Source organism: Struthio camelus, chromosome 4 (genome assembly GCF_040807025.1).
Source record: "Struthio camelus isolate bStrCam1 chromosome 4, bStrCam1.hap1, whole genome shotgun sequence".
Taxonomy (NCBI): domain Eukaryota; kingdom Metazoa; phylum Chordata; class Aves; order Struthioniformes; family Struthionidae; genus Struthio; species Struthio camelus.
The window spans coordinates 44,516,433-44,541,434 of NC_090945.1; the positions used below are offsets into that span (position 1 = coordinate 44,516,433).

Here is a 25,002-nt window from a genome sequence, read left to right on the forward strand (position 1 = left end):
TGGAAAGGTACTTCCTGTATACTAGGATATGACAACTACAGAACTATATGAGGTATATTCATTGGTATGTTAAAATATCTCAGTCATGTAAAAGTACAGGTGATTTAGCACCTGTAGTAAACTGGGTAGCTGAAGAAACATTTATACAGGGAAGTGCAAGGCCCTGATCCTGTAAGTCTTTATGCATGTTATGAACAAGGTTCATTTGAGCAGCTGCATTAAGTCTTGGCAAGGAAGTCACAGGTGAGCATAAACAGTGTTGTGTTGTGATCCAGTTCAGTGAAATCCCTGTTAGAAAAAAACAAACTGAACAGTGTTTCTTTACACTGCTCCTGCCTCCTCTCCCAGAATTGCAAAACTCTGGCCTAGTTTTGGAGACTACAACTTCTCTTCCACACAGTTACTCAATCTTTCACCTAGAGGTTCCTGTCTGTCATGAGAGTGGGCATTTGGGGGATGATGAGGGAGCAGCAACCTGCATGTTTTTCTTACTCCCTGGCCCCAGTGCCATGCTCTATTGCTTCACCTCTGAATTCAGAGACTGATGCTTCTTCAGAAGAACATGTCCTTGCATAAGCGTTTAAAAATTACTCTGTGACAAAGCAATGATCATTCCACTGAAACTGAACTGATTTCACAATTTCAAGAAAAAATTTTTTTCTTCTCTGGATCTGAGCCTGCGCTGTTTAAGCAGCTAAAGTTTTTAACAAACAAAAGTAAATACTTTTTCAAACATCATGTGATTAAATGGTGAAATTCATTCCCACAGGACAGTATGGATGCCAAAGGCACAAATCAGTTCATAAAACACTTTAACAAGTTCTTAGAAAACAAGTCCACTGTTGGCTATCAAAAATAATAATCCTTTGCAAATTCTTTCTCAGGAAATTCCTGAATTGCTGAATTGCTGAATTCTTACTTTTTCATGTCTCTTAGATACTGAAACTGTTGCAACTTTTTCTAGAATTACTAATATATTTTTTAATTATAGTTGGCAATAAAAAGACTGTGAAATATCATCGGTAGCATCAGAAGTATGGCTTTCATTGACATTACTGATTGGATTGGCAAAATCATATTTTTTCTGCATGTTGCTCAAATTCAAACTTCCTTAGGGTATTCTATCTTGATTTGTATTCATATGGCTAAAGTAAAGAGCATGTGTTAGGGTTTACAGGCTAAACCCTAGGGTTTACAGGGATCAATGTCACATTCTCCCATTATCCCAAATGTAGAATACTCATCAACCATATACATGTGCTTATCGAAAGCAGCATATCTGATCTCAATTCAAGCTCATGTGGGAATGAATTCAAATCATGTGGGAAAATACAACAATTTGCAGCACAACATACATGGCCATGCTTCCTTTAAATACCAAGTCCTATGTTAAACATTACAGACTAAAAAGATTTTGAAATAAACCCCCCTCCCAAAAGAAGCTAGAAGAACAACGTATTGCTGGTGCTTACATCCATTTCAGATTGCCTGAACACCTGCTATGGATGTGTGCTTGATCTTTGCATTTGATTTCTTGCAATAAATCCTAAGTTCTTATTAAAGCTCTGAAATTCTTCCCAGTATGTTTCTGTCAACATTAGGCTTGCTTCATTCCCCACTTAATAATGTGCACACTCAAATTCAGATTAAGCAAGAGTATATTTGCAATATAGGGTTCTAATACTAATTTAAAATCAGTTTCTATTTAAACGAGTAAACTATGCAAAAGTATACCATACGTACAGTCTCCAGCGGAGACTGGTATTTTGTTCTTATTTTTGATAGATGCACGGTATTCTTCTGAAAGCCATAATTTCTACTAGTAACATCTTTGCTTATTTACTTTTTTCATACAGGGAGTAGACACGGAAGAAAAATGTCTAATTGATATATTGGCCTCAAGATCAAATATGGAGATCTTCCAGATGAAAGAAGCCTACTTGATGCGTAATTTTATTTTTACAAGTGTACAGTAGTAGTTACGTTATTTGTGCTCTGGATGTATTAGCCTGAGTGAAAGAGGGGACTACAAAAGAGGACTTCTCAAAACTAACCCCTTCTTCTCCGTCTCCCCCAATAGCTATATATAGAAGGCTGAAGCAAAATGTTTGAAGTTTAAAATATGTAGTAATAATTTAGAGAAGTAGTGCAGCCTGTGATGTTTGAAATACCTAGAAGCCGCATGTTGGGATTTTCAGAAGTTTTTGTGCATCTTTTTTCCTTTCAAGAAAAGCACAAAGGCCATTTTTCAAACAAGTGCTTAATGCAAGTTGGACACTCGACTCACCTAGCTTGATGAGGCATTTCTGAGCACTACCTACCAGCGAGCAGCAGGGCTGCTCTGCAAAAGCAGGGAGTGCTGGAGGTCACAGGGAAGGCAGGGCCGCCGGGCAGGACCCCAGCGCGGCTACAGCCCCATGGGGCCCAAACATGGCACCCAGAGCAGGGCCAGCCACGGCAGCCGGGCTGCGATCCATAAATAAGATTAGGTTCATGCAGAACGTACACACGTTACTGCAGAATAATGACATTCGAAAATGGACAAATATCAACATGCTGCAAGTATTTGCATCCTATTTATTTATTCTCTCTTTGTTAATCTTCATTCAGAGCGTTTGTGTTATAGGTGATACATTTTTGTTTTAACCTAGACTATAATAATGATCTTCAACAAGATATTGATTCTGAGACTTCAGGTCACTTCAGAGATACGCTTATGAACCTTGCTCAGGTATTGTAAAATAGTATGACTTACTTTCCTACAAAATTCAGAACAACTTTTGATATTGTTCAAGGAGTCTTGAATTTTAGAGGTGACTGTGGTTCAAGATAGTTCTACAGGGTTGCACTTTTCAACAAGAAAAGAGGGAAAAGAGCAGAAGAGGAAAAGAATTTGAATTCCTTCTCCTACTTTTACGTGACTTTTCTCGGTATGGTCACTGTGCTCGTTATCTTCAAAATGTTTTGTAAACTGAAGTAAGAAATAATGACAAAAGCACAGTCAGGAGATAATAGCATACGTAAGAGGTGTCTAGATTTCTATACATATATATGTGTGTGTATGTACATACACATAAATATACATATTTATAAAAGAAGGGAAAATGTTTCTTACTAAGATTTGAAGTCAGGGTGGGCTTCATTGAGGTAAAGAGATAAAGTGCAGATGTTTCAAATGTAGAAGCTATAAGCAAGAAACATTTTTTCTTCTATAGTAATGAAAACTCTTTTCTCCTATAGTAATGAAAACTGTTTTATGCTTAAAAAATGAACAGCTGTAGTAGGTTAAGTGACCTCACTTCTCACTGTTATTAAAGCGGTGGTAAATTTTTACTTGTCAACAGAACAAATTTAAATTAAATTATTCTGCCTGTATTAGTCCATATTTTCTTCAACAGCAAATATTCACTGAATATTCACCGACTGAAATCGGCAGCTATTTAACTAAAGAGATCTAACTGCTGTTTTCCTCAAGATAACGACTATGATATGGTCTTACATTAAAAGTCTGTGGTATTTCGTTAAAATATGCCATTTCTAGTTCTACTATCATTCAACTTAAGAGAAAGGCTGTTATTCTGTATCAGTATTTTCAGTGCATCCTTTAATGCCTTTTACAGAATCCTATTGTTTTCACTTAGTTTAAATCTTGTGACCGATAGCACACACATATAACTGCTGCCAGAAGTCTTTGCATATGGAGAGCAAATTATTCAATTGCTATAGTATGGTAATTATGATTTTGATGTCCCCAATGAGGCAATCACCCATCAATAAAAACATAGCAACAAAATCCTCTGGAATTGAAAGGTTTTGGAAGAGTTAGTACTTCCTGCTTGAGAATGATAAGAGTTCTGCACCCCCAGCTGATTTGTGTCCTTACCAGATGATTATGGTTAAAAAAGCAAGTGTAAAAGTTGGGTGCTTTTTTTTTCTTTTTCTAACAACCATATAATTCAGATCATAGTATGATTAATAATTCCTATCAGCTTAATTTGTGTAACTGAAAAGCTATTAAATGTATGGGAAAACTAGAATTATTCTTCCGTGGTTTATGTATTGAACAGGCCAAACCATTTCCCAGTCTTGAATCTTAATTTTAGGTGAAGTTAATATGCAGGCAGAATAACCATTATTTGATATATTTGCTCCTACAATTTGGGCAGGGAGAAAAAATTTGAGAAAAGATTCTTCTCCTGGTAATAAGTATATTGATAAGAAATAAGCAGTGAATGACTGCTGAGTGAGTTTATTTAAAATGGGATTAAAAAGGGGATTGGCTTATGTGGCCAATGTATCCACTTCCACCTTTTCTTCCTCTCATAAGACCCCTTGTCGTTCCAGGATTTCTCTGTTTCTCAGGATTTCTGAGAAAATGAGGACGTAACATGACAGCTTTAGGATATTTTTTGCAGTGGCACCTTTAACTCTTTAATACAGTGATCCAATGTAAAAATATGTATGTGATCTCTCAAGAAATGATAAGTATCATCATACAGAGAAAGCTTCATCTGCTAAACTGTTGAAAAAAAATGTATCTTTTTTTCCAGGGAACAAGAATGGAAGGATATGCAGATCCTTCTACAGCTGCTCAGGATGCGATGGTAAATGTAGTCAGACGTCAGCTTCTCAAATATGAAAAACAAGAACAAATACAAATGTTGAAAAGTGATTTAGGACTTAACAATCCTTGGCATTTTTTTTCTTCTTCTGGTGTATTAGATCCTGTGGGAAGCATGTCAGCAGAAAACAGGAGAACACAAAAACATGCTGCAACTGATTCTCTGCAACAGGAGTTACCAGCAGTTGTGGATGGGTAATCCAACAGTTCAGCTGTTCGAACGTATAGTAGAGAGGAAGAATCTGACTTGTTAAAAAAACCATGGTTTACATACCAGGAAGCTTAATGTGCAGAGTATTAGTCCGAAACTTTACGCATCCAAGAACCTAAATGTGAATTCTTTGAGCTCTCAACTTCCAATGATGTTAATGGGAGTTTGGAAGTAATGCAAAATTGAACTCTGCCTGATGACTACAGACAGATGTAGATAGAACAGACAGATACCACAGTGTCTACTGAAAGAGAGAAGACCATGTCCGAAGACATGGGCTATGGCTGCACTGACTTTATATGCAACACAAGCAGCAGGATGAGGCAGATATTTCTGAACAGTTTTCTTCATTTCTCCTGAATTGCTCTTTACTATGGGTGAAAGCTGGTTAGCAGAGGCAGTTGGAGTATTTTCGACAACTGTCAGTACGTCAAACACATTGCTGTGTAGATGCTTCTCCATGGACCTTTCCAATAAGTTTTTTGATAGGCGGACTTCTAAGATCCACATCTACTCTCTCTTAATTAACACACACAAAGACAGAAACATAACTGGACCATTTTGATTTAAAGCTAGATAGTCAGACACAATTACAGATTGCAAAAAAAAAAAATGTATATATGACTTGCCTTGCACTGTGGAACAGAAAATATCTCATACCTGTTTGGTGACAAGTTTGAGATGTCTTTTGCTCTGCAGTGGGAAGAGAATCTGTTTGGGGACAAGTTTGCTATTCTGCAGCCAGCTGTGTTTCTTATGCCAATTTATAGCAGTCCTTGAAAATTACTGTCACAAATCAACAAATAATTGTTCTATCGTGACTTCTGTGAGATTAGTAGTGATGGGATTGATGTAGCATAACAGACCTAGTTATGCTCCCTCTTTGAACTAGAGATTTGATACCTGTGCCTGTAAAACACAGTCCTCCAAAAGCTTTACAGGGAGCAATGAGCGGACAATCTTCCTCATTTCTTAAAGCCTATGTAGTATGCCCTGTATATTTGTGTGTGTAAGTCTGGGTACTTGGAAGTGACGTTAGTGTGGCTTCCCATAATTTTTGAACCTTTGGCCGATTTGAGGCAAGCTGGAGCATAGAAGTTGTCTTAAAGACATGGAGTTCTTAAAAGCATTGTAAACAGAGGTAGCTAGATGAAGAATGTATTAGAGCTTTCAGTGAAAAAGAGGCTTTGGCATGAGTTGATTCTTTGTGGTATACTGGAGAATCCACAGAGGAGAAACTCCTGGAAGCCAGATTTCAAGGTACTCATTTAAATTACCTTACGTGGAGGATATTCATGTAATGAAACACTAAAAAAAAAACTCAATAGCTATAGTACTGGGAGAGACAGGAAACAGGGAGGTTGATGATCACTCTCTTACTGAGCTGGAATGAAGAAAGATTTTTTTTTCTTTCAAGTTTTTCAGGAGTTCCAAAATATCTCTGGGCAAGACATAGTAGATGCCATTAATGAATGCTATGATGGATACTTTCAAGAATTACTGGTTGCGATAGGTAACAAAAATATTATTTTATACTCGCAGTAATCTTGTAATATCTGGCATGGTATCTCTGACGCATTAAAAATGTATTTTTTTCTGATATTTTTCTCCACTTTCCTATATTATGTGATTAAAAGTTTGGGAGATAATTATTGGATATAGAAAAGGATATTTGTATAGAAATACTGTTCCATGCTTGTGTAAATCTAAAAATGTATATATGCAGCACTAAATTGTGAGTGAAAAGGGCTAATACTGGTTATCTGATAACAAACTTCCTGTGTGATCGATAACAAGTGCGTTAGTAACTGATCCCATATACATTTAAATCATTGGCAAAAATCTGGGGACTTCCGTGGTATATGAGGGAGTTCTAAGCTTTATGTGTCTTGGTTTCCCATGTACATGTATGAAAAAAAGGATAATAATATTTCCTCAGAGATGTCATGCAAGCGTTTTCATTAACATTTAGTAAGCCCTTCTGTGCAACAGCTGTGAGTACTCAAAAAGTAGCTGACGAATCTAGTCAACCATTTGTAGTCACCCTGTTTGTACCTGACAAGTATAGTCATGTTTGTAAAAACTGGTAGCTTAACTTTAAGCTGAATCAAGGGTGGCGCTACCCATCTTTATATTTCAAAGAGCCCAAAGCCAATAGAAATGTTTTTACAATAACATTTTGTTTTCCTCTTGTAACTTTTCTTTCTTTCTCCTAGTTCTCTGTGTTCGGGACAAGCCTTCCTATTTTGCCTATAGACTTTACAGTGCAATACATGTAAGTAGTCTTTCTTCTTCATATATCATAACAAGTAACTTTTCTATTTTTTGTTTGCTTGTTTATTTTTAAACAAACACATATTAACCAGTGCTTTCAGTTTTTTAAGGTGTTGATTGCTTGTTTTAATGCTTTTGGTACCTAAACCAATTTAAAAGTAGTAGTACATATGCAACAGTTGGGATTTAACTGTGTAAAAGTAAAAAGTTTAAATATTTAGACTTCTTTAAAAATATCTGTCTGGTAACTTTATCCTTTTTTTCTTAAATTTGAAAACCTTTATGTTCTATGGATTGTATCTCCCCCTGCTGTGCAGAACTCAATGTGCACTTTACAACAGTCTGTTCCTATTATGCAGCTTTGTCACTAGAGATTTAATAAGTATCATTATTAATTAAATGATAAATTAGTGTTACATGAAAACAAATTGTCAGATTTTCCTAGGGGCTCAGTGCATATATGCAAATTCTCTTATCTCGGTGTATAAATGCTAACATACTAAACCAACTGAGTGACAAGAAGAAGTGTGAGTAAATGCAAAGAATGCTACAAACATTTCCTACTGGAGGTCAATATGGACATTTCCTTTTGTTTTTCATTCATTAGTGAAAATAATGAGACATTATGTTATATAAAAAATGTAATATTTTAAGCCTCAAGATAAAAGACAGTCATAAAATCAGCCACAGGTAAAATGAGAAGTACCATTTTAGGGCCAGAATGGGAAAGGTAGGGTTCAAGTCAGAACTATCCCATAAACCTGTTCAGCAACACTTCAACGGGGTCCCAGTATCCTCTTCCAGATGCTGCCACTACCACTGTTACCTGTTTCAGCTAAACCAGCAACAGTGGCAACAAAGGACCAAGGAAGACCCTGCTGGCAGAGAAGAAAAGGCAGTGGGGTTTTTTTCTGGTCAAAACTGGATTCTGGCATATGATGACAAGAAAAAAGTTTGCTGAAACTACCCCAGGACATACCAGCTATCAGGGAAAGAGATGTTTCTCAAAAGGCCCTGCATCAAGACTGGTTTTCATGTTAAAACCTCATTTTAATTTAAAAAAAAATCATATAGATGGTTTTCTTCTATATTACATTCAGATGATGCGTGTTGTGCAGGAAAAAAACTCGCGAAGGCTTCAGAATAAGCATTGGCCCTTTTTTTTAATATTTACTATTTTCACAAAATATTTTAATAAAGGTGGATAAACTTTGAGTGAAAGGCAGGAATTTTAAGTTATTTCTGTTTTTGCAATCAAGTTAGGTACAGATTCTACAAGTAGGTTTTTTATACTTCCATTTACAATACAGTATAATAAAGCCTACCCAGGATTCTAATGCTTGAAATCATAGTCCATAATGGTTTATAAGAGTCCCTAATGGCTTATAAGAAAGATTTTAGTCTTTCCATCAAACATGTATCAAATTCTCCATATAGAGATTTTTCAACATCTCTTTACTCCTTGCTTTTTGGAGGACTGCATTTCAATAGAAATGGCTAGTTGATAAAATCACCCATTTGGCTTCAAACAATCTGAATTGGTAATCAGTCCCCCCCCAAATCTGTTTTGATCAATTTTATTACCCACTAGATGTCCCCATTCTCCATACAATAACAATATGAAAATGGATTCATTTAGAAGCTTTAAAATAAATAATAGTTGAATACAAGCTATGTAAGTTCTAAGACAATGGTTAAACACCTCTCTGAAGCCACTCTGGGCAGCAGCTGTTGTGAAACAGATTGCTGGCTTCAGTATAGCTTCAGTAGATACATTTCCCACAGACAAAGCTGCAACAGCCAACTAGAAAACTGAACACCTGTGACTATTAACAAGAGAACATCCGCTTTTTCTTTTTAAAGTTTCAAAGCATGGGTTCACTGACACCTGGTGGATTTCTGTTATGTGGTAGTGTGAATTCTATTATCCAGGCATATGAAAACTCTGTAGAATAAAAGCTTCGACTCCTTGGAGCCTTTTCAGATCCAGAATATCTTTATGGGCAGCCTCAATAATTGGCCATTTAGTAAAATATGAGCATGTTTAGATAGACAAGCACATATTGTCAAACTGTCAAGTTTCTTCACATCTTTTTTTCTTTTTAGGATTTTGGGTTTCATAACAAAACAGTTATAAGGATTCTTATTGCTAGAAGTGAAATTGACCTGATGACTATAAGACAACGATACAAAGAGAGATACGGGAAATCGCTTTTTCATGATATTAAAGTAAGTTTTTTCCCACACATTTGCAGATATTTAGCACAGGCACCATACAGAGTGTGTATGGTACCCTATCAGAAAAATACTGAGGCTTAATCTCTATCCAATCACTTGGTTAAAAAAAAAATGGAAAAACAGTAATGTATAGAATCCATAACTCGTATCTTACTCAGTGCCTCAGGCTGACTTCAATAAGTGAATTCTCAACTCACTCTCATCCCACATGATTTTTTCCTTCCTCAGTAGCCTGAGGACATAAACAGGGCAGGATAGTGCATGTTAGGGAATATTTTGCATGAGTAGTTTCTACACTAATTGATATCATCATCTTTGACACAAGCATGCAAGGTTAGTCTGGTATCACAACTGTGAAACTGAGATCAAAATGTGGTCGATCCTTGTGCTTAAACAGCAGCCTTCAGAAAAACTATTTCTCTTGTATTGTTGCTGTGCGTCTTCAGTCAAAACCCTGGCACTGCTGAATTTTGTAAAAACTACTCTTGATAGGACACTTGCAATTTGTTTATGTTGCTATATTCCAGCTGTAAGACTTCCAGAAATACCTAATCATTTTTTAGGCTTGAACTTGAGAAGCATTAAACAGATTTGATCCAACCTTTAAAAGCTAGATTGTTTTTAGGTGCCTGCACAACCAATAACTGAGATATGTGAAATTAAATAGTCCTGGCCTAAAATCCTTGTGAGAATACTATAGATATTCTACAAAACCTTACAACAGTACCATAGTCCTTGTCGTACACAAACTGGGGAAAGCGAGGAAAAATTATAGTCTCAAAAATATTCTTTTCTTGCAGCATTTTGCTTCCGGGCATTATGAGAGTGCCTTACTTGCCATCTGTGCTGGTGATGCTGAAGAATATTAAGCAAGACGATGAGGAATTCTGAAGTCTCAAAAAATCCGTTCTAAGTAGAAATTGAGGCTATGCACAATAATCTATAACTGTAAGGTGTCCCTATACTACAAGAAAAGCTAGTCCTGTACATTTCCTAATTTTAAATCTTTCTTGAAGCAGGAAAAAATGCACATGAACTTTTCCTGTCAGGAACACTGATCCCTACTTCTGATCAAATCGTATCTGTTCCTATGATAAATGTAAATAAGTAAAACAATTAGTGAAATAACTGTTTCCAAATATAAATTATTCTGTCTTTTAACATCCCATATATTAGATAATACAGATAGCCTCTTAAAGAACCTACACACTTCTCCATCAGAGAGAAAATAAATTTTACTTCATTTACTGTTAGCAGCATGATTTCTTCCTTAAATGACATTTCTGCTTTCTTTCACCCTTCTCATACTTCACCTTTTATGCTCTTGAACAGCGTTATTTTAGTTGCTATCATAAGCATCTGCCCCTGTCTATTAACAGTCACTCACCTACGAGTGATTTTGTATTCTCTTCCATTTAGCACACATACCTAATGCATTTACTTTTTTGTGTTTGAAACTAAAGGAAAAATCAGAATCAGGTATCACAAATCATTCTTCATTTAGTGTCATGCACTGAAAATCACTGGAAGATAAAACATTATGTGGCTTTGAGAAATTAATTCAGCATTCTAAAAGATTAAAATACTATTTGCATCTTCGACAATTAAAGCATTAATTGAATACTGACGTACAGAGCGCCCAGGTATTGCTAGGGTGCCCGTTATTACAATTCATGAGTTGAGCTCTAACTAATGATAGATAATACTTTACCCCTATATAAGGTTCAAAACATAATACTTCACAGAATACTAGCAAATTTATTTTGACAGCAAATGTGACAATTCATACTTTAATTAAGTGTAGCTTTCTACCAGTCAGCATGAGTAGAGGTGGCAGAACCCGATCCAGTCCTGCTCCCGAAAGAAAATATCATGCTGTAACTGTAAGTCTGTTAAGTGCAGCCTATCGGTGAAGTTTTCTGGCGTGTTTGTATCTCCTGTCAGTTTCTTGTGCAGTTAAATTCACAAGTAAGGGAAAATGTAGTAATTTTACATTAAAATAACTACCCTTTTTTTCTCTTGTAGCTGCAAAGTTTCCAAATTGACATAGCTATTTGACTTTTTAAAACAAGCACGGTGACTTCCTGTAACTAGAGCTCAGCGTGACCAAGTAGAGTACTATTACTAAAACCTACAAATAACATGGTTGCGTTTTTGCAGCGTGCATCCTTCCTTCCCATGGGTCTGTGGCAGTTACCTGTTTTCAGTGCACCAGCTTTTACAAACACTGATTTTGACTATGTTTCAAAACTATTGATTTACAATAAATTTGGAATTTTGGTTGAGGGTCTCTGTTGAGTTTGACAAATTTGAAAATATTTCAGCTAGAAAACACAAGTATTGAGCCAGAACTTTGGAAGGAACGATCTAGGGGTTAAAGCACAGAACTGAAGTACGAAGGAGACAAGCACTCCCCAGCTTTGTTATCGTTAACAAAACCCGAAGCTTACTGTAGTTGTATCACGATTTGTAACCGCAGTTACGTGTAGCTAAACCACAGCCGCATCACACCACCGTGGAGTTGCTTCATCTTAACGCTGCGTATTTGCGTAGAGCAATAAAAAAACGTTCTCTCGACAGAAGCCAGCCCAGAAACTCCTGACTCACAGGGCGTCTCCCGCGGACGGGGCTCCCCAAAACCAGCTACCTCGGCCCCCACCCTGCCCCTGCGGGCCGCGCGTTTAACGCCCACAACCGCCGCCGCCGGCCGGGTGTCAAGGCGCCGCAGCTCACGCGCCCCTTGGGAGGAGCCGGGTCCTAGCGCGTGCCGCTCCCGCCGCCCCCGCAGCGCTGCCGCCACTAGTCACGGCCCCCCGCCCGCTCCGTGACGCTACCGCCCGCCCCCTGTGCCCTGACTGGAAGAGAGCAGTGTCAGTCTCGCGCCTTCCCCAAATCACCGCTAAGACTCCTCCTGCTCGCTCCTCCTCCTGCTGCCGGGTTCCACTTCCTGCGAAGTTCGCGGTTGGAAGCGGCAGTTGAAGTTCGAAGCAGGCGGAGCCGTTGGTGACGGAGTTCTCCCCTTCGCCCTGGCCCGTTAGTGGCGGGGCTGTCGGCCCCTCAGCGGGGCCCGCAGCCGCCTGGCACTGAGCTGGAGGGAGCGGGGCCGCGTGGCGAGCCGGGGGCGCCCGCCCGGGCCGCCTGCGTGCCGGGCCGAGGGGAGGAGGAGCCGCGGCCTCGGCCGCCCAGCTGCCTGTCGCAGATGGAGGCGAGCCTGACGTGCGCCGTGTGCCTGTCCCTCTTCGAGGAGCCGGTCACGCTGCCGTTGTGCTCGCACAACTTCTGCCGGGACTGCGTGCTGGAGTGCCTGGCCTCGGCCGAAGCCGCCCGCCTGCAGCAGCAGCGGGGCCAGGGCCAGGCCCGCCTTTCCCGGGGAGGCCCGGGGCAGGGCGCTGGCGGCGCCGCGGCCGGCACTCGCGTGTCGTGCCCGCTGTGCAGGAAGCTCTGCCCGCTGCCCCGTGGCGGCGCCGCCGCGCTGCCCGTCAACACCACCTTGGCGGAGGTGGTGAAGCTCTACCGATCCGGCACGGCGGGGGCCGCCAAGGCGGCGGAGGCAGAGCAGGGACCGGGTCCTGGCCTGCTCTCCCCGCTGGCCCTCGGAGGAACCTGCCAGAAGCATCCGAGTCGGCTAGTGCAGCTCTACTGCCGGATGTGCCGCCAGGCGGGCTGCGGGCAGTGCGTGTCTGAGGAGCACCAAGGCATCTTCCACTCCGTCAACCTCATAGACACTGTATACCAGGAGGAAAAAGTAAGCGCGGCGCTTCCTCTCAGTGCCGGGGTTTCGGCTGGAAGGGCGAGCTGTCCCGGGGGGTCCCACCCGTCCTAGGTTGATTTTGTTGAGAAATGCAGAGGAGAACGCAATGTCGTGGGTAGGCGAAGGGCAGCGAGGGAGTGCACTGCTTTGCACCTGCCGGCACTCCTGTGTTGACCACCGGAGTGTACCTTCCCGTACTGCCGTTAGGGTTCGCATACAGGAGGCCAGGCAACGTTACAGTACCATCCGATCTGAACAGAACTTAGCAAAGCACCTTGAGAGTTAACTTTTTTTTTGTATATAAAGACTTGTACTTTTGCTGTAGTAGCACACAGATGCATTTAACTCCGTGGTCTGGTCTGGTTTTTCCAAGTCCAGGAAGATATTTTATTATCCCAAAACACACAGATATTTTGTTTATAGCTTCTCTGAGTCGATTTAGGTAATTCGAATGATAATTACCTATTTCTACATAGATCATTTAGATAATTAACAGTTTAATAAATGTATAACAAAAATATCTTTCAGCAGCTGGCAGGCCTTATAGGGTTTTTAGGTTTGGGTTTTCTTGTAGTGGTGGTAGAAGAGATTTTTGTCAAAACAGCTAACGTTCTGGTAAAGTAAGCTTTTTTACGCTCTGCTTAAACAAGGTTCTGGATAGCATGTCACAAAACGGTTCTAATAAACAGTATTGAAACAATGCTAGACAGGATAGGTATAGTGGCTAATTGCAGCTAAGAAAGTAAGCCAGTGATGTTAAGAATTAATTTGGAGACACTGCTTTAATATTCTGCCCTAAATGTAATTCTTTACTAATCAGGGCCAGAACTGGGGAAGAAGAACGTAGTTTATGCTCTTAGTAGAGGAAAAAGGTTAATGCTTGTTTTTTCAGGCTTTGTTTCATATATTGGTAATGAACTAATTACCTACATATGCACAAGCAAAATGCTGAAGGCAACGTAGGATTTATCACATACTACTAACTAAAGGTGAAAGGGTGGTAGTGGGTAGACTTTCCATTAGCTGTAGGTGGTGGCTGACCTCGTGTGTTTGTAACATTTCTAACAGTTTTATAAGGCAGATGTTTTCATGGAGTCATCGTCTTTCACAATGGATGATTTGGACACTAAAAGTTGAAGTACGACATTGGCTATTTTTAAAGCCAAAAGTTATTCTTGCCCTGATTTCTCTCTGTCCCTACTCCTCCCTCACCAGTTGCCTGTCACTGAAACAACCAGGGGATAGATAACGTTTTTTGTAGTAGGCTACATTTAAAAAACAAAGAAAATAACTTGGCAGTGGACAGCTTTCTGTTTTATCAGTGTGAGCCATAATACTTTGAAAAAAGAGACTATCACAGGCTTGCCGGTCCAGCTGGAATAATATAGCAGTGTTATGTTTTGATAGATGTGTCTGAGGGAAGAGAATAAAAAAAAAAAAGGAGGGAAAACAGACTTTTGTTGTACCTGTACTGTAATTGTAGCACGATGTTGTTTTGTAGGTGAGCCTAAAAACATTAATTAAAAGAGAGAAATAGCAAATGCAAGTTTGCTTACTGTTCCAAGAAAGCATGAAGTCATGCTTTTTTTTCACTGCTTTTGTTTATATGTTGTACAGAGCATCCCAAGATAATTCCTAGATAACCACAGAAATGTATTTATTTTTATGGAGTGGATAAAGCTGTAACAAGCTTTTCAATTGCTGTCTTTACAGTTAACCTTCTTCAGTAGTCTGAAAAAATTGAGAATAATAAATGAGAAGCTGATGAATGAAATCTCAAGTCATCCAAATGATACTGACGTGAGTTACAGATGCTGGTTGTTTGTTTGTTTGTTTTAAATACGTAGCTTGAGAGCAACAACTTGGTTCTTTACTCATTGTAGGTTAATCACAACATGGAGCATGCGGGTACCCTGTGGTTTAGACATGTTCTGAGTTTAGTTAGGGATATGATTCTGAAGTAGACTTTGCTACCACAACTTTATCTGCATTTATGTGCCTTTGCTTCTAGATAATGCTGACCAATGAGGCAGAGGTAATTGCACTGGAATTTGGAGAAATATTCAAAACTCTGGAAATGAAGAAAAAACAATTGCTAGAAGATGTTGAAAACCAAAGAAGTAAAAAAGAGAAAGAATTTCAGATTTGGAAGAAAATGAAGGAAACTCACAAGAAAACCATTGAGAATTTTCTGAAGGATTGTGAAAAGCTTGTTCAGGAATGTGATCCTCAGTGTTTCCTGGAGGTGATAGCTGTTCTATTGCTACCTGACATCATTTGTATAATCCTCAAAATGTCACGCAGAGCCTGGCACATTATAGACTATGATTACAGTAATGACTAGATCAGGACAAACTTATATTTTAGTGCAAATTTTTAGGTCGTTAAATTATTTGACACTTCATACATTTTTATAACATGCTTTTTATTCTAGCAAAGTTTAAAAAGCATTCCTTGCACTTAATCAGTGATGTTAAATGGAATTTAGTAAATGCTTTTTACTTTCTTTACACTTAAAGTGATGAAATTGATTGTATAGCTATTGCCGTAACGTTTGCTATATTACGCTACCAGCTCTGAAAGTAAGCTGGCTTGGTGCTGGGTAAAGGGGTTATTTCCTAATGCTGCCTAGTACATTCCTAGTACATTGTCTTGCATTTGTATGCTTGTTCATGTTTATTTTCAAATATTCTGTGTTTTGAGCACTTTAATTGCATCATTAAATTTGTGAGATACTAAAACTTTTGAGAGGGAAGACTGGAGCCAGAATAGATAACTTTCTGTACTGCATAGTGGAGTACCATACCAGGATAACTGAGTTAAGTTGAATTACACTGATTCAAAAACACACTGTAATCTTTGCATTGAGGTGTGCAGTGGAGATATATTAGCTTATTCAAACCTAGCTTAAGTACCTCTGACAACCACTATATCATGTAGTGTATATGCCTCTGTATAATACCCTGAAAGCTCCTCTCATAGCCTTCAAGGGAACTGGAGATATAAACATCATTTAACTAATTTTGAGATAAATACTAGAGGAATTAAAGACAGGAGCTCAGTCATCACTGTTACTGCAGCTAGGACAGACCTTTCATCTGACTCTAAACCAGCTAGATTTGTGTCCAGCACTGTAGCTGCTGTTATATGGAACTTGGTGTAGACTTCAGACAGGGGGCTAAGAATTTAAATAATAGAATTCTGTGCTTCCTTTAACTTTAGTGCTCATGTATACATACCTCTGCTAAGAAATTGTAGCACATCACTATTTTCTGCTGTTGTGTTTTACTGTCCTCAGATTAAATGAAAAGTTAAAAGTACTTAGAACTTGACCAAGTTTCTGGTAACTCAGCTTGTCTTAGGGAAAACATCACTTTCAGGTGAAAGCGACTCCCGCTTATAGAAGAAATGTTCTGACTCCAGTGATTTGGTATGCCTCAAGCTTACCAACTTTTTCCACATTATCAGTACGCAACTGATTTCAGTGAGGTGTATTATTTAAGAGTCATTGTAGTGAGATCATCAGGATCTTATAAGGAAGGAGCTGGTCTGTCATCTACTTAGGTTTGTTTTTGTTTTGTTTTATGTTCTTGGTGCCTGTTCTCTAGTAAGCTGGCACTTGAAGGACTATAGCAAAATGCATTTCATACTGCTGTAATTTGGCTGATTTAAAACTAAAAGATGACTTTTTTAAATCTCAGTATAATAATATCTTGAGAGCATTAGCAGACGTTTCCCTCACCAACGAATACAAAATAGTCCTGCGTTTGAGTATCTACAAATATCTAAATATTTAAAACGCGTAAGACAACTGTATAGTTCATGACTCGTACTCTGAATGCTTTCCTCTGGCTCTCAAGAAATCTATTTCTGTCTTTAACACAAAATAGTATGGGATAGGTCATTCTCTCCCAGACTTGCCTTTTCTTCTATGTGGCTGTTTTATTATTATTTTAACATTGTGTGTGTGCATATATACATACACATATATGCATGTGCATGTATCTACATATGTGTGTGTACATAAACATTTTAACATATATATGTGGGTATACATGTATTTATCTCCTATAGTTTTGTGAAATCAAGGCAGGGAGTTTAACCTTGGAAGTAGTTTAATAAAGCAGTAGTTTCCTTTTGCAAGTTGATGGAAAACCCATTCATATCTTATGAATTCTTGTTTTATTTATAGGTGGCCTGTGGCTTGAATACAAGGTATATATATATATTTTTTTTCTGTACTTTATTGCTTTTTTTGGTATGTTTTTAAGATTAAAAGAATAGTTATTTTACATGTGGTTACAGATATCCACTGAAAGAAAATAATGTTTAGTAACTAAGTCATTGTTAATGCTTTTGGATTTTTGGATGCTGCATACTCCAAATTTTAGGAAGTGTGTGTCAATAACTTGTGATGTTTTATCTGGGATCAGATAATCAGCCTATTGTATATCAAACTTTGAATCAGCTCCCTGACAAAAACTGAGTCTGAGAATTCATAAATATAGGATTATCAGACACTTTTAGATACCTTATGTGAACTGGAACGAGGAGCACTGGAGCATGTACTTTTTGTTCAGTGAAAATATGGAGAGTTAACAGCAGAAGCTTTTGCAGCATGGCTCTTTAAATGTGAGAGCATATATGAAGATTCTGCAGTATCCTCAGTCATAACTGTTTGCAGAGCACCTACCTTGAATGTCAGATATATTTCCTTCTAAAGATTCTTAATCTAAAGATTAAGAAATCTTTAGATTTCTTATCACTTACATGACTAATTTTTTAAAGGCCAGTGAAGCACGATTTTTAAGAATATTGAAAATGGAGTTCTTTGAAATATTTTGTGGTTCAGACTAACATCAGCAGTGTCCTCTGAAAGAGTATAATTTTGATTCTGATACAGCCCATTAATGACAGTATTTTAATCTTTTGCCTGAATTACAGATGCTTCTTTTTGCAGTTTTCATTTTCCATGAAACCTAATTCAAATGAATCTTCAAGTAATAAAGTTTTAAAAAAGAAATTTAGGAAACCCTCAATGTTTTTATTGAAGGTTTACTACTTCAGATTTTTTTTCCCCTTTTACTGACTTTTTTCAATACTTTTTGTGTTAAGCAATGTAATTTTGTTGGTGGTATCTGAGCCTTAATAGAAAGGGGTGTTTTAAGTGTCTGTGGTGGTGGTGTTTTTTCCTTTTCCAGAATGAAAACTCAGCTTGACCTGATGAATATAGCATCCAGCTATGAGAAACCACCAGAGTATACCCAAAAGAAAATGGATATCAAACCTGTGGTTAATGAAATCTTGGCCTTGAAGTTAATACCAGTTAATGTAGGCGTAGTTAAAGGTAGGCAAGGAGGATTTAATATGTGACAGATTCAGGAAAGCACTTTAAGAACCCGCAGTTTGTAGAATTTGTTGCTAATAAACATTCTGAATGGCAGAAGTATGCATGAGTTCAGAAAGCATCTGAACAAATTAAGAGAAGATAAGTTCATCAAAGCTTTTAAACAAATTTTGTGAGCGTGTTCTCTCCAGAAAGTCCCTGTGCTGTGTTTTTGGAAGCTGGGGGAAGTTTCAATATAATTTTCCTATAAAACCTGTATGACCATTGTCAGAAATGTAACACTGAGCCAGATGGATGTTAGTTGTAGTGTCATACCAAAGTTGTATATGCTCTAATTAAATAAATGCTTTAACCTGTGGGAGAAAAAGGTGGGTGCTGCAGGCAGGCCTCTTGGGGGTTAGAAAAGCTCTTAAGCAAGCATCTTGCTTTGCATCGCAGGAGTTTAGGTAAGTGCCACGGTCTTAGTTGCTTAGGGCAATGCAAGTTTGTTCTAAATTGGAACCTATATTTAGATGCACAGGAACCATTAAGGATGCAAATACAGGAATAAAATTATTTTAGTCACATGTGGCTCTTCAAACACTGCAGCAAAGGTTTTCTGTCTTTTGCGGTGGGGGGGGGAGGGTATAGCTTTTTAATGTATGTCCAGTATTAAGTATAGAATATGGGGCTCATAATGCCTATAATGCCTTTCTGGACCTGCACTTTATATTTCATTATCTGGTATCCAGTATATTTTGAAGATACCTGCTGAGTTTTTTTTAGTCAGTGTAAACTTCATATTAAAATAGTGCTTGGTTGATTTATAAAAACAGAATATTTTTGTTGCAATTTTTTTGTCTAAAAACGTTTGTGTTATTTTTCGTACTTGGATGCTCTCCAGTCAGTATTCCTTTTCCTTCTAACAGATGTACCTTCTCGAGGAAGTGAGAACTCAATTAACAATATGTTACTTAAAAATAACGTAAAACAATGGAAGGACCAGAAAAATACACACGGCACATTTCATGTAAGTTATTCACTATGAAGTTACAGCACTGTATAGTATTTTGTTTTGTCTTTTATATCAAAATGGGCTCTAATGTCTGATGCAACACACTTCTCAGCCAGTAGCAGGACAAGAGGAAGTACTGACGGATGGTGGTCAGATATGTACTCGCTTAATGTCAATATCAGAAATGTCAGCGTTTCAAAATATGAGTCATGAGGTATGACTGAACATCTGTTGTAAGTATGGCTAAGTTATTGTTACAATACAACTTTTTAAATGTTTTAATACTTTTGTTTCTCCACTTTTGTGTGGAGACAGGTACCCGTCCAGTTCTAAAATGCAAATATCATTAGCTGCCAGGATTAATTTTTTTCTTCAGAAAGTTAGAATTTGATGGTACCTAGTGACTTAAAATAGATATATCTTAATGTGGCTTTTTCAGACACATCTGTAGTTTTCTAATCCAAATAGGATTCTGTCTTCCTTATTTGAAGAGAAAGTAATTTGCATGTGTTCTGGTTTGTGGTTTGTTTTTTTTGATTTTTTTTTTTTGGTGGTGGTGGTTGTGTGTGGGTTTTTTTTTTTTTTTTAATATAATAGAATTCACTCTTCTAAGTCTGCCTAAATTCCTGAAACTTTGACATGAAGCTGAAACCAGTCTCTCTTTAGTTGTATCTCCAGTGATCTAGTTAGGAAACTTCCTCCCCCCCCCCCCCCCCCCCCAACCACACTTAACAGTCCCATGTGGGTGGCTCAGTATGGAGTATTGTTCTGTGCAAGGATGAATCTTGTTGCAGTTAGTGGAGTGTGGCTGGCAGTGAATTGCTTAATGTGGGTACTGGGAATAGCAACGGCAGGTGAACCCACTATGAAGTTCCTTAGGCACTCTAAATATGCAATTATTATTCATTATTTTGTAGAAGACACTTGACTCTTAGTCCCACTGAGAATATGATTTAATACTTGATTGCATCTAATCAAATACTGTGTTTTCAGATGGTTATTATTCATGACAGAGCTTGAGAATTTGTCACTTGATATGACTCTAAGTTAGTATTTCTAAACATTCCTGGCACTGGCAGTCATTTTATGTACTTTTTTTTTTTCCTCTGGTTTGCTATTTCAATATCTATTTTGTCATTAGGGTCCCATGCGTATCTTGTTGAATTGTTTCTAAAGATCTTTTTTCTTAAATGTGGGTTTTTTGTTGATTTCTAGCAGCAACAGAACAAAAGTTGTCATAAATGCTATAGAACATGCAAACAACTTTTTTGATCTTGGCATCGTACATAACTATTTTACAGTTTCTGAATCCACAAATGCTCCATTTCACTTAACAGGATTCTCTCCTGTAATTGTAGGAGCTTCGTTACAAATATTACATGGAACATCGGAAGCTATCTGATGAGTTCAAGACACAAACTCTACCTGCAAGTAAAAAGTATAAATGTGTAACCACTGAGACTTTGAAGGATAAGTCTTCAGGAGTTCCTTTTGTATCTTCACCTACCAAAGCAAATAATGCAGACAGAGGAAAAAAGGGAAGCTTGCAAAGAGCAGATGGCTTTGAGATAAGCTTTTTCAGTACTAGCAATCACATCTTTCCGACCCCCGACTTGAATTCTTCTGAAACAAATGGTAACTTTAAATTTTTTCATGAAAAAAGGTCCCAGGAAACAAGCACACTGGCCTTATCAGAGAACTTTAACAGCTTAGTCATTAAAGAGGAAATACCGCAGTCGTCAGCAGTTACAATTTCTAATGAAATGGATGCAAATTCCAGCACTTCATCTGGCTTAAAACCATCAGCATCAGTACCTGTTCCTGCTTCAGGTTCAGCATTTTCAGATGTTTCTGCAGAGAGACTTCCTGCTTCACCTTTTGTTTTCAGTACATGTAGCAACTCATTACCAAGACTTATTAAAGATGCAGCTACAGTTTCCTTTACAAAGAAAGACAGTAAATCTACTTTCCCTACGTTTTACCTAGGGAAACGTGATCCTGAGGATAAAATAGATGACCAGGATGAAACCAAATTTACAAAACTGAATTCTGTAACTAAAACTACTGTTTCTGATGCTTCAGCCAGCCCAGAAAGTGAGAAACACGTTTTTTCATTTGCCTTTGGCAATTCAGAAAGAGATTGCTTCGCAGTATCTGGAGCCAGCAATTCATTTAAGGCTTTACCATTATCCTCATGTTTTAACCAATCAGAGAAGCCATCTGACCAGAATGTAACATGTCACATGGGAGAAAATGCAGTTTCTCCCAACAAAGCTGTGGAACATTGTATGCTAAATCAATCTGTCACATTGGAACAACCTGCTAATACCTCAGAATCAATCACTACTCTAGCTTATAGTACTTCAGAAACCAGCACTGCAGCTGGGGTGAATGATGTTTCTGAGAACCCCCTCCACCACAGCAATTATGTTTTTCCCTTTGCACATAACTGTTTTCAGCTGCCTTCACCAGTGTTTTCATTTGGAAGTATTGTCAAAAGTACCTCTGATTCACTGACTTCCTCCTCAGTGCTTTTCTCTAGAAGCGGTACTAAAAAACCTGAAAAAAAGAAAACAGAATCTCATGACAAAACACTCCTAAATCTAGAAAAATCGGTGTCTCCAGAACGTACAGAGCTTGTTTCTAAACATAATCGTCCAAAACATGCAGATTCTTTCTTTCCCATGAACTCTTCTAAGAAGGTTGAAAATGAAAAAGCAGTTGCTGATAGTAATTCTTCTTTTAGTCAGTCTTTGTGTTCAGCTGCTGTTCCTGTTAAAGAAGAGACTGCTTCTTTCACTCAGCTTACTACATCAACAAAACAAGAAATAAAGGTAAAAGATGAAGAAAGTAGACTTGTTGTTGAAAACAACTGTTCCTGTGCTAGGAAGGAAGATGAACCTGAGTCTGTACTGCTTCAGAATGAAGCCTGTTCTGTTCCTGACACCTGCAGTGATACACTTTCAGGAGGCTCTACGCTTACTGTAAAAGAGGCAAGAGGAATACCAAGTGACACTGATTCTGATGCTGAAGAACTAAGTCAAACGTCAGTCTCTAGTAATAACAGCAGTGCATCAGAATATTTTTCTGTTGCAGAAGACAAAATATCTGCTAGAGGAAAACCAGAGACATGAATAGAGTGAAATGGAAGATAACTATGATTAAATGATCTGGAATTAAATAAACACTAAATAACATTAAAAAGTGGGGATACTGTGTCGTTTTACAGCTGTTATTCTCCATGATTTTTGCCAGTTGAGGTATATTTGTGCTAGAAACATAACTGTCAACAACTACAATTCAGTAGAGTAAAATATTGTTAGGGTACAAACCCAAACTGAAGAAACAACTGAAAATACCATGTGTTAGTAAGGACATACCACATACTTAAGAACGCAGACCTTCCAAGAAGTGCCATCAGGGTATGTGAAAGGGTGTTGTGGGGACTGAGGTATCCCAGAAGGTGGGATTAGTGAAGCCTTTGCACCAGAAAGCAGTATCCTGCTGTTCTAGCACAACAGCACTGTGCTAGGGGTCAAGTCAGTGAGAGAGCGTTGACAGTAACATCTACCTGGGAAGCAGGGGATGAGAAGACCCAGGACAAAATAGCTTGAAGAAGGACACTGAAGGACACTATCTACTGAAAATTGTTTTGTTTCATCTCCCTTTGGCTATGTTCTGTTTCTGTGCTGTACTTCATGTATACTGAAGGTCCAATTTCTGATATTACCTATTTCAATAATGTCTTTTAAGCATTTGAAACTGAAGCACTATTATATAGTTCCTGTTATATATGAGGGACAGATATTGGCTCAGCTTACAAAATGCTACCTTTATGAAAAGTAACTGTTAAACGGTGAATTTTCAGTGTCCTTTTGGCAGCAATTGGGGTATTAGTGGACAGATATTAACTTATTTGATGAAAGCATTAGGAGAATATGGACGTTAACATAGCCAGATCTCCATAAAAAGTTATGTGTAATGATAGGAAAAGAGCAAAACAGTACTTCTGACCTTGAGTGTTAAGGATGCAAAACTCATCAAATTTTTTTAGTTTGTGAAATATGTGAGGATAAAAATGTCATTCTTTCTGATTTGTGAACTGTTTTGTTGCATTCTGAAAGAGAATTGTTCCTTAGCTATTAGAATATGTGCATGGTAGTCCTATTTCAGACTAAAGCTCCATCTTATGTGGCGCTCAGTCTCCAGTAAGAGCTAGTTCCAGATTTTAAATAAACAAATCCTACATTAGGCAAATATGTCAACCTGGTAAGTATTAGACCATGAATCCTGAAGCATGAAATCTAATACCCCTTCAGAATTTTTCACTGGTAGCTAGGTACTTCTCACACTTTTAAAAGTCATTTGGAATCCTTTTTTTAACTCAATAAGAGAAATACCACTTAAATTTAAATCTCTGCAAGGCTTACACCTATACTTACTCTGATGGAATACTTTAGAAATACTATCCCTAGTTTAGGGAACATTGATCTAATTGGGTTTGTGCTAAATTCTTGCACTCAGTTTCTCTGTGGCAGTGCATTCCTTCATTAAATGTGCTAGAAAAACCAGTTTCTGGAACTTACAAAACTCACTAATCTTCCTTTTGTGTCTTGTTGTTATAGTAAGGAAGACAGCAAACATTCTTTCTTTAGTCTTACTGTATTTCAGTTTTGTCCTAAGAATTGTTTTACTCCAAATATTAACATCGCGTCTTTTTGGTTGTGTAGGAGAGAAGTCTTAAAAAGGTACCAAGTTACCAGAAGACAGAGGCTGAGTGCAGTGCTAAAGGCAGAGACCTCCATGGAAGGAGGTTGATCTCACTGTAATGAAAATGGGAGAAACAGAACAGTTTTAGAAAGACAAGATGAGGCCCCCAAAAAATTGCTGCAGAACTTTGTAGTACAGAAGATGTTTTCTGCTGCAATGACAAAAAGATCAGAATATTGGGTATTGTGTTTGCTTCCACAGCAGGAAAAAACATCCATGCAGAATAGTTTATTTGGAAACCCTAATGAGTTTCTCAAAACTACTTACATTTCACATCTCCTGTCTTTGCTGGGTCCACTTCTGATGTTTTCTGAGAGTTTGATAAACTTTAAAGTAGATATTTTGCCCTTTAGTGAAAAGACCGTGCTATAAAATCATAAGACAAATAAACAAGATAATATGTTATTTTTTACAGCAGAAATTGTTTGTGCGTGTGTTCAATATAGACCTGGGACTGCTTTTCAAGTGTGGCAAATTGTAATCTGTGTATACTTAGGTGACAGAGATCATAGCTCAAGGTGAAGCTTTTACAGTGGAAAGATAAACGGTAAGCAGGGCACTTAAATTGCAATACATCACAGTAAAATTACAGTCTGCTGAGATACCAAGAAATTGAAAATTCTATTAATGTTATTTCATTTGTTAAAACTATGACTTCTTAGTAGAAGTGATGGAGTGCTTTTCTGTATACATTATTAAAAGTTAAATATTGATCTTACCAGTGTTGAAGAAACATTACATTTTTCAGCATAAACAAAATCAGTATTGTGGTACACCTAACTAGTTTGTTCTTCAC

At 38.0% G+C, this 25,002-nt stretch overlaps 2 protein-coding genes across 2 annotated transcripts in view; both read left to right on the forward strand.

The window, feature by feature from the left end:
* ANXA10 (annexin A10) overlaps window positions 1-10,591 on the forward strand; it is a 30,350-nt gene extending 19,759 nt beyond the window's left edge. Inside the window, exons 5-12 of the mRNA XM_068942436.1 lie at window positions 1,857-1,947; window positions 2,652-2,731; window positions 4,551-4,604; window positions 4,723-4,816; window positions 6,250-6,345; window positions 7,049-7,107; window positions 9,213-9,335; window positions 10,145-10,591. Coding sequence (XP_068798537.1) covers window positions 1,857-1,947; window positions 2,652-2,731; window positions 4,551-4,604; window positions 4,723-4,816; window positions 6,250-6,345; window positions 7,049-7,107; window positions 9,213-9,335; window positions 10,145-10,213 — 666 coding nt within the window. The 3' untranslated portion in view covers window positions 10,214-10,591. The remainder of the gene's footprint in view (window positions 1-1,856; window positions 1,948-2,651; window positions 2,732-4,550; window positions 4,605-4,722; window positions 4,817-6,249; window positions 6,346-7,048; window positions 7,108-9,212; window positions 9,336-10,144) is intronic.
* A 1,695-nt stretch (window positions 10,592-12,286) lies between these two features.
* LOC104145636 (serine-rich adhesin for platelets) lies at window positions 12,287-24,924 on the forward strand. The gene is made up of 8 exons (XM_068942438.1): window positions 12,287-13,089; window positions 14,809-14,895; window positions 15,107-15,340; window positions 17,288-17,310; window positions 18,297-18,442; window positions 19,351-19,451; window positions 19,549-19,650; window positions 20,795-24,924. The coding sequence occupies exons 1-8, from the start codon at window positions 12,544-12,546 to the stop codon at window positions 22,568-22,570; spliced, it is 3,015 nt and encodes a 1,004-aa protein (XP_068798539.1). The 5' UTR covers window positions 12,287-12,543; the 3' UTR covers window positions 22,571-24,924.
* The last annotated feature ends 78 nt before the right edge of the window (window positions 24,925-25,002 follow it).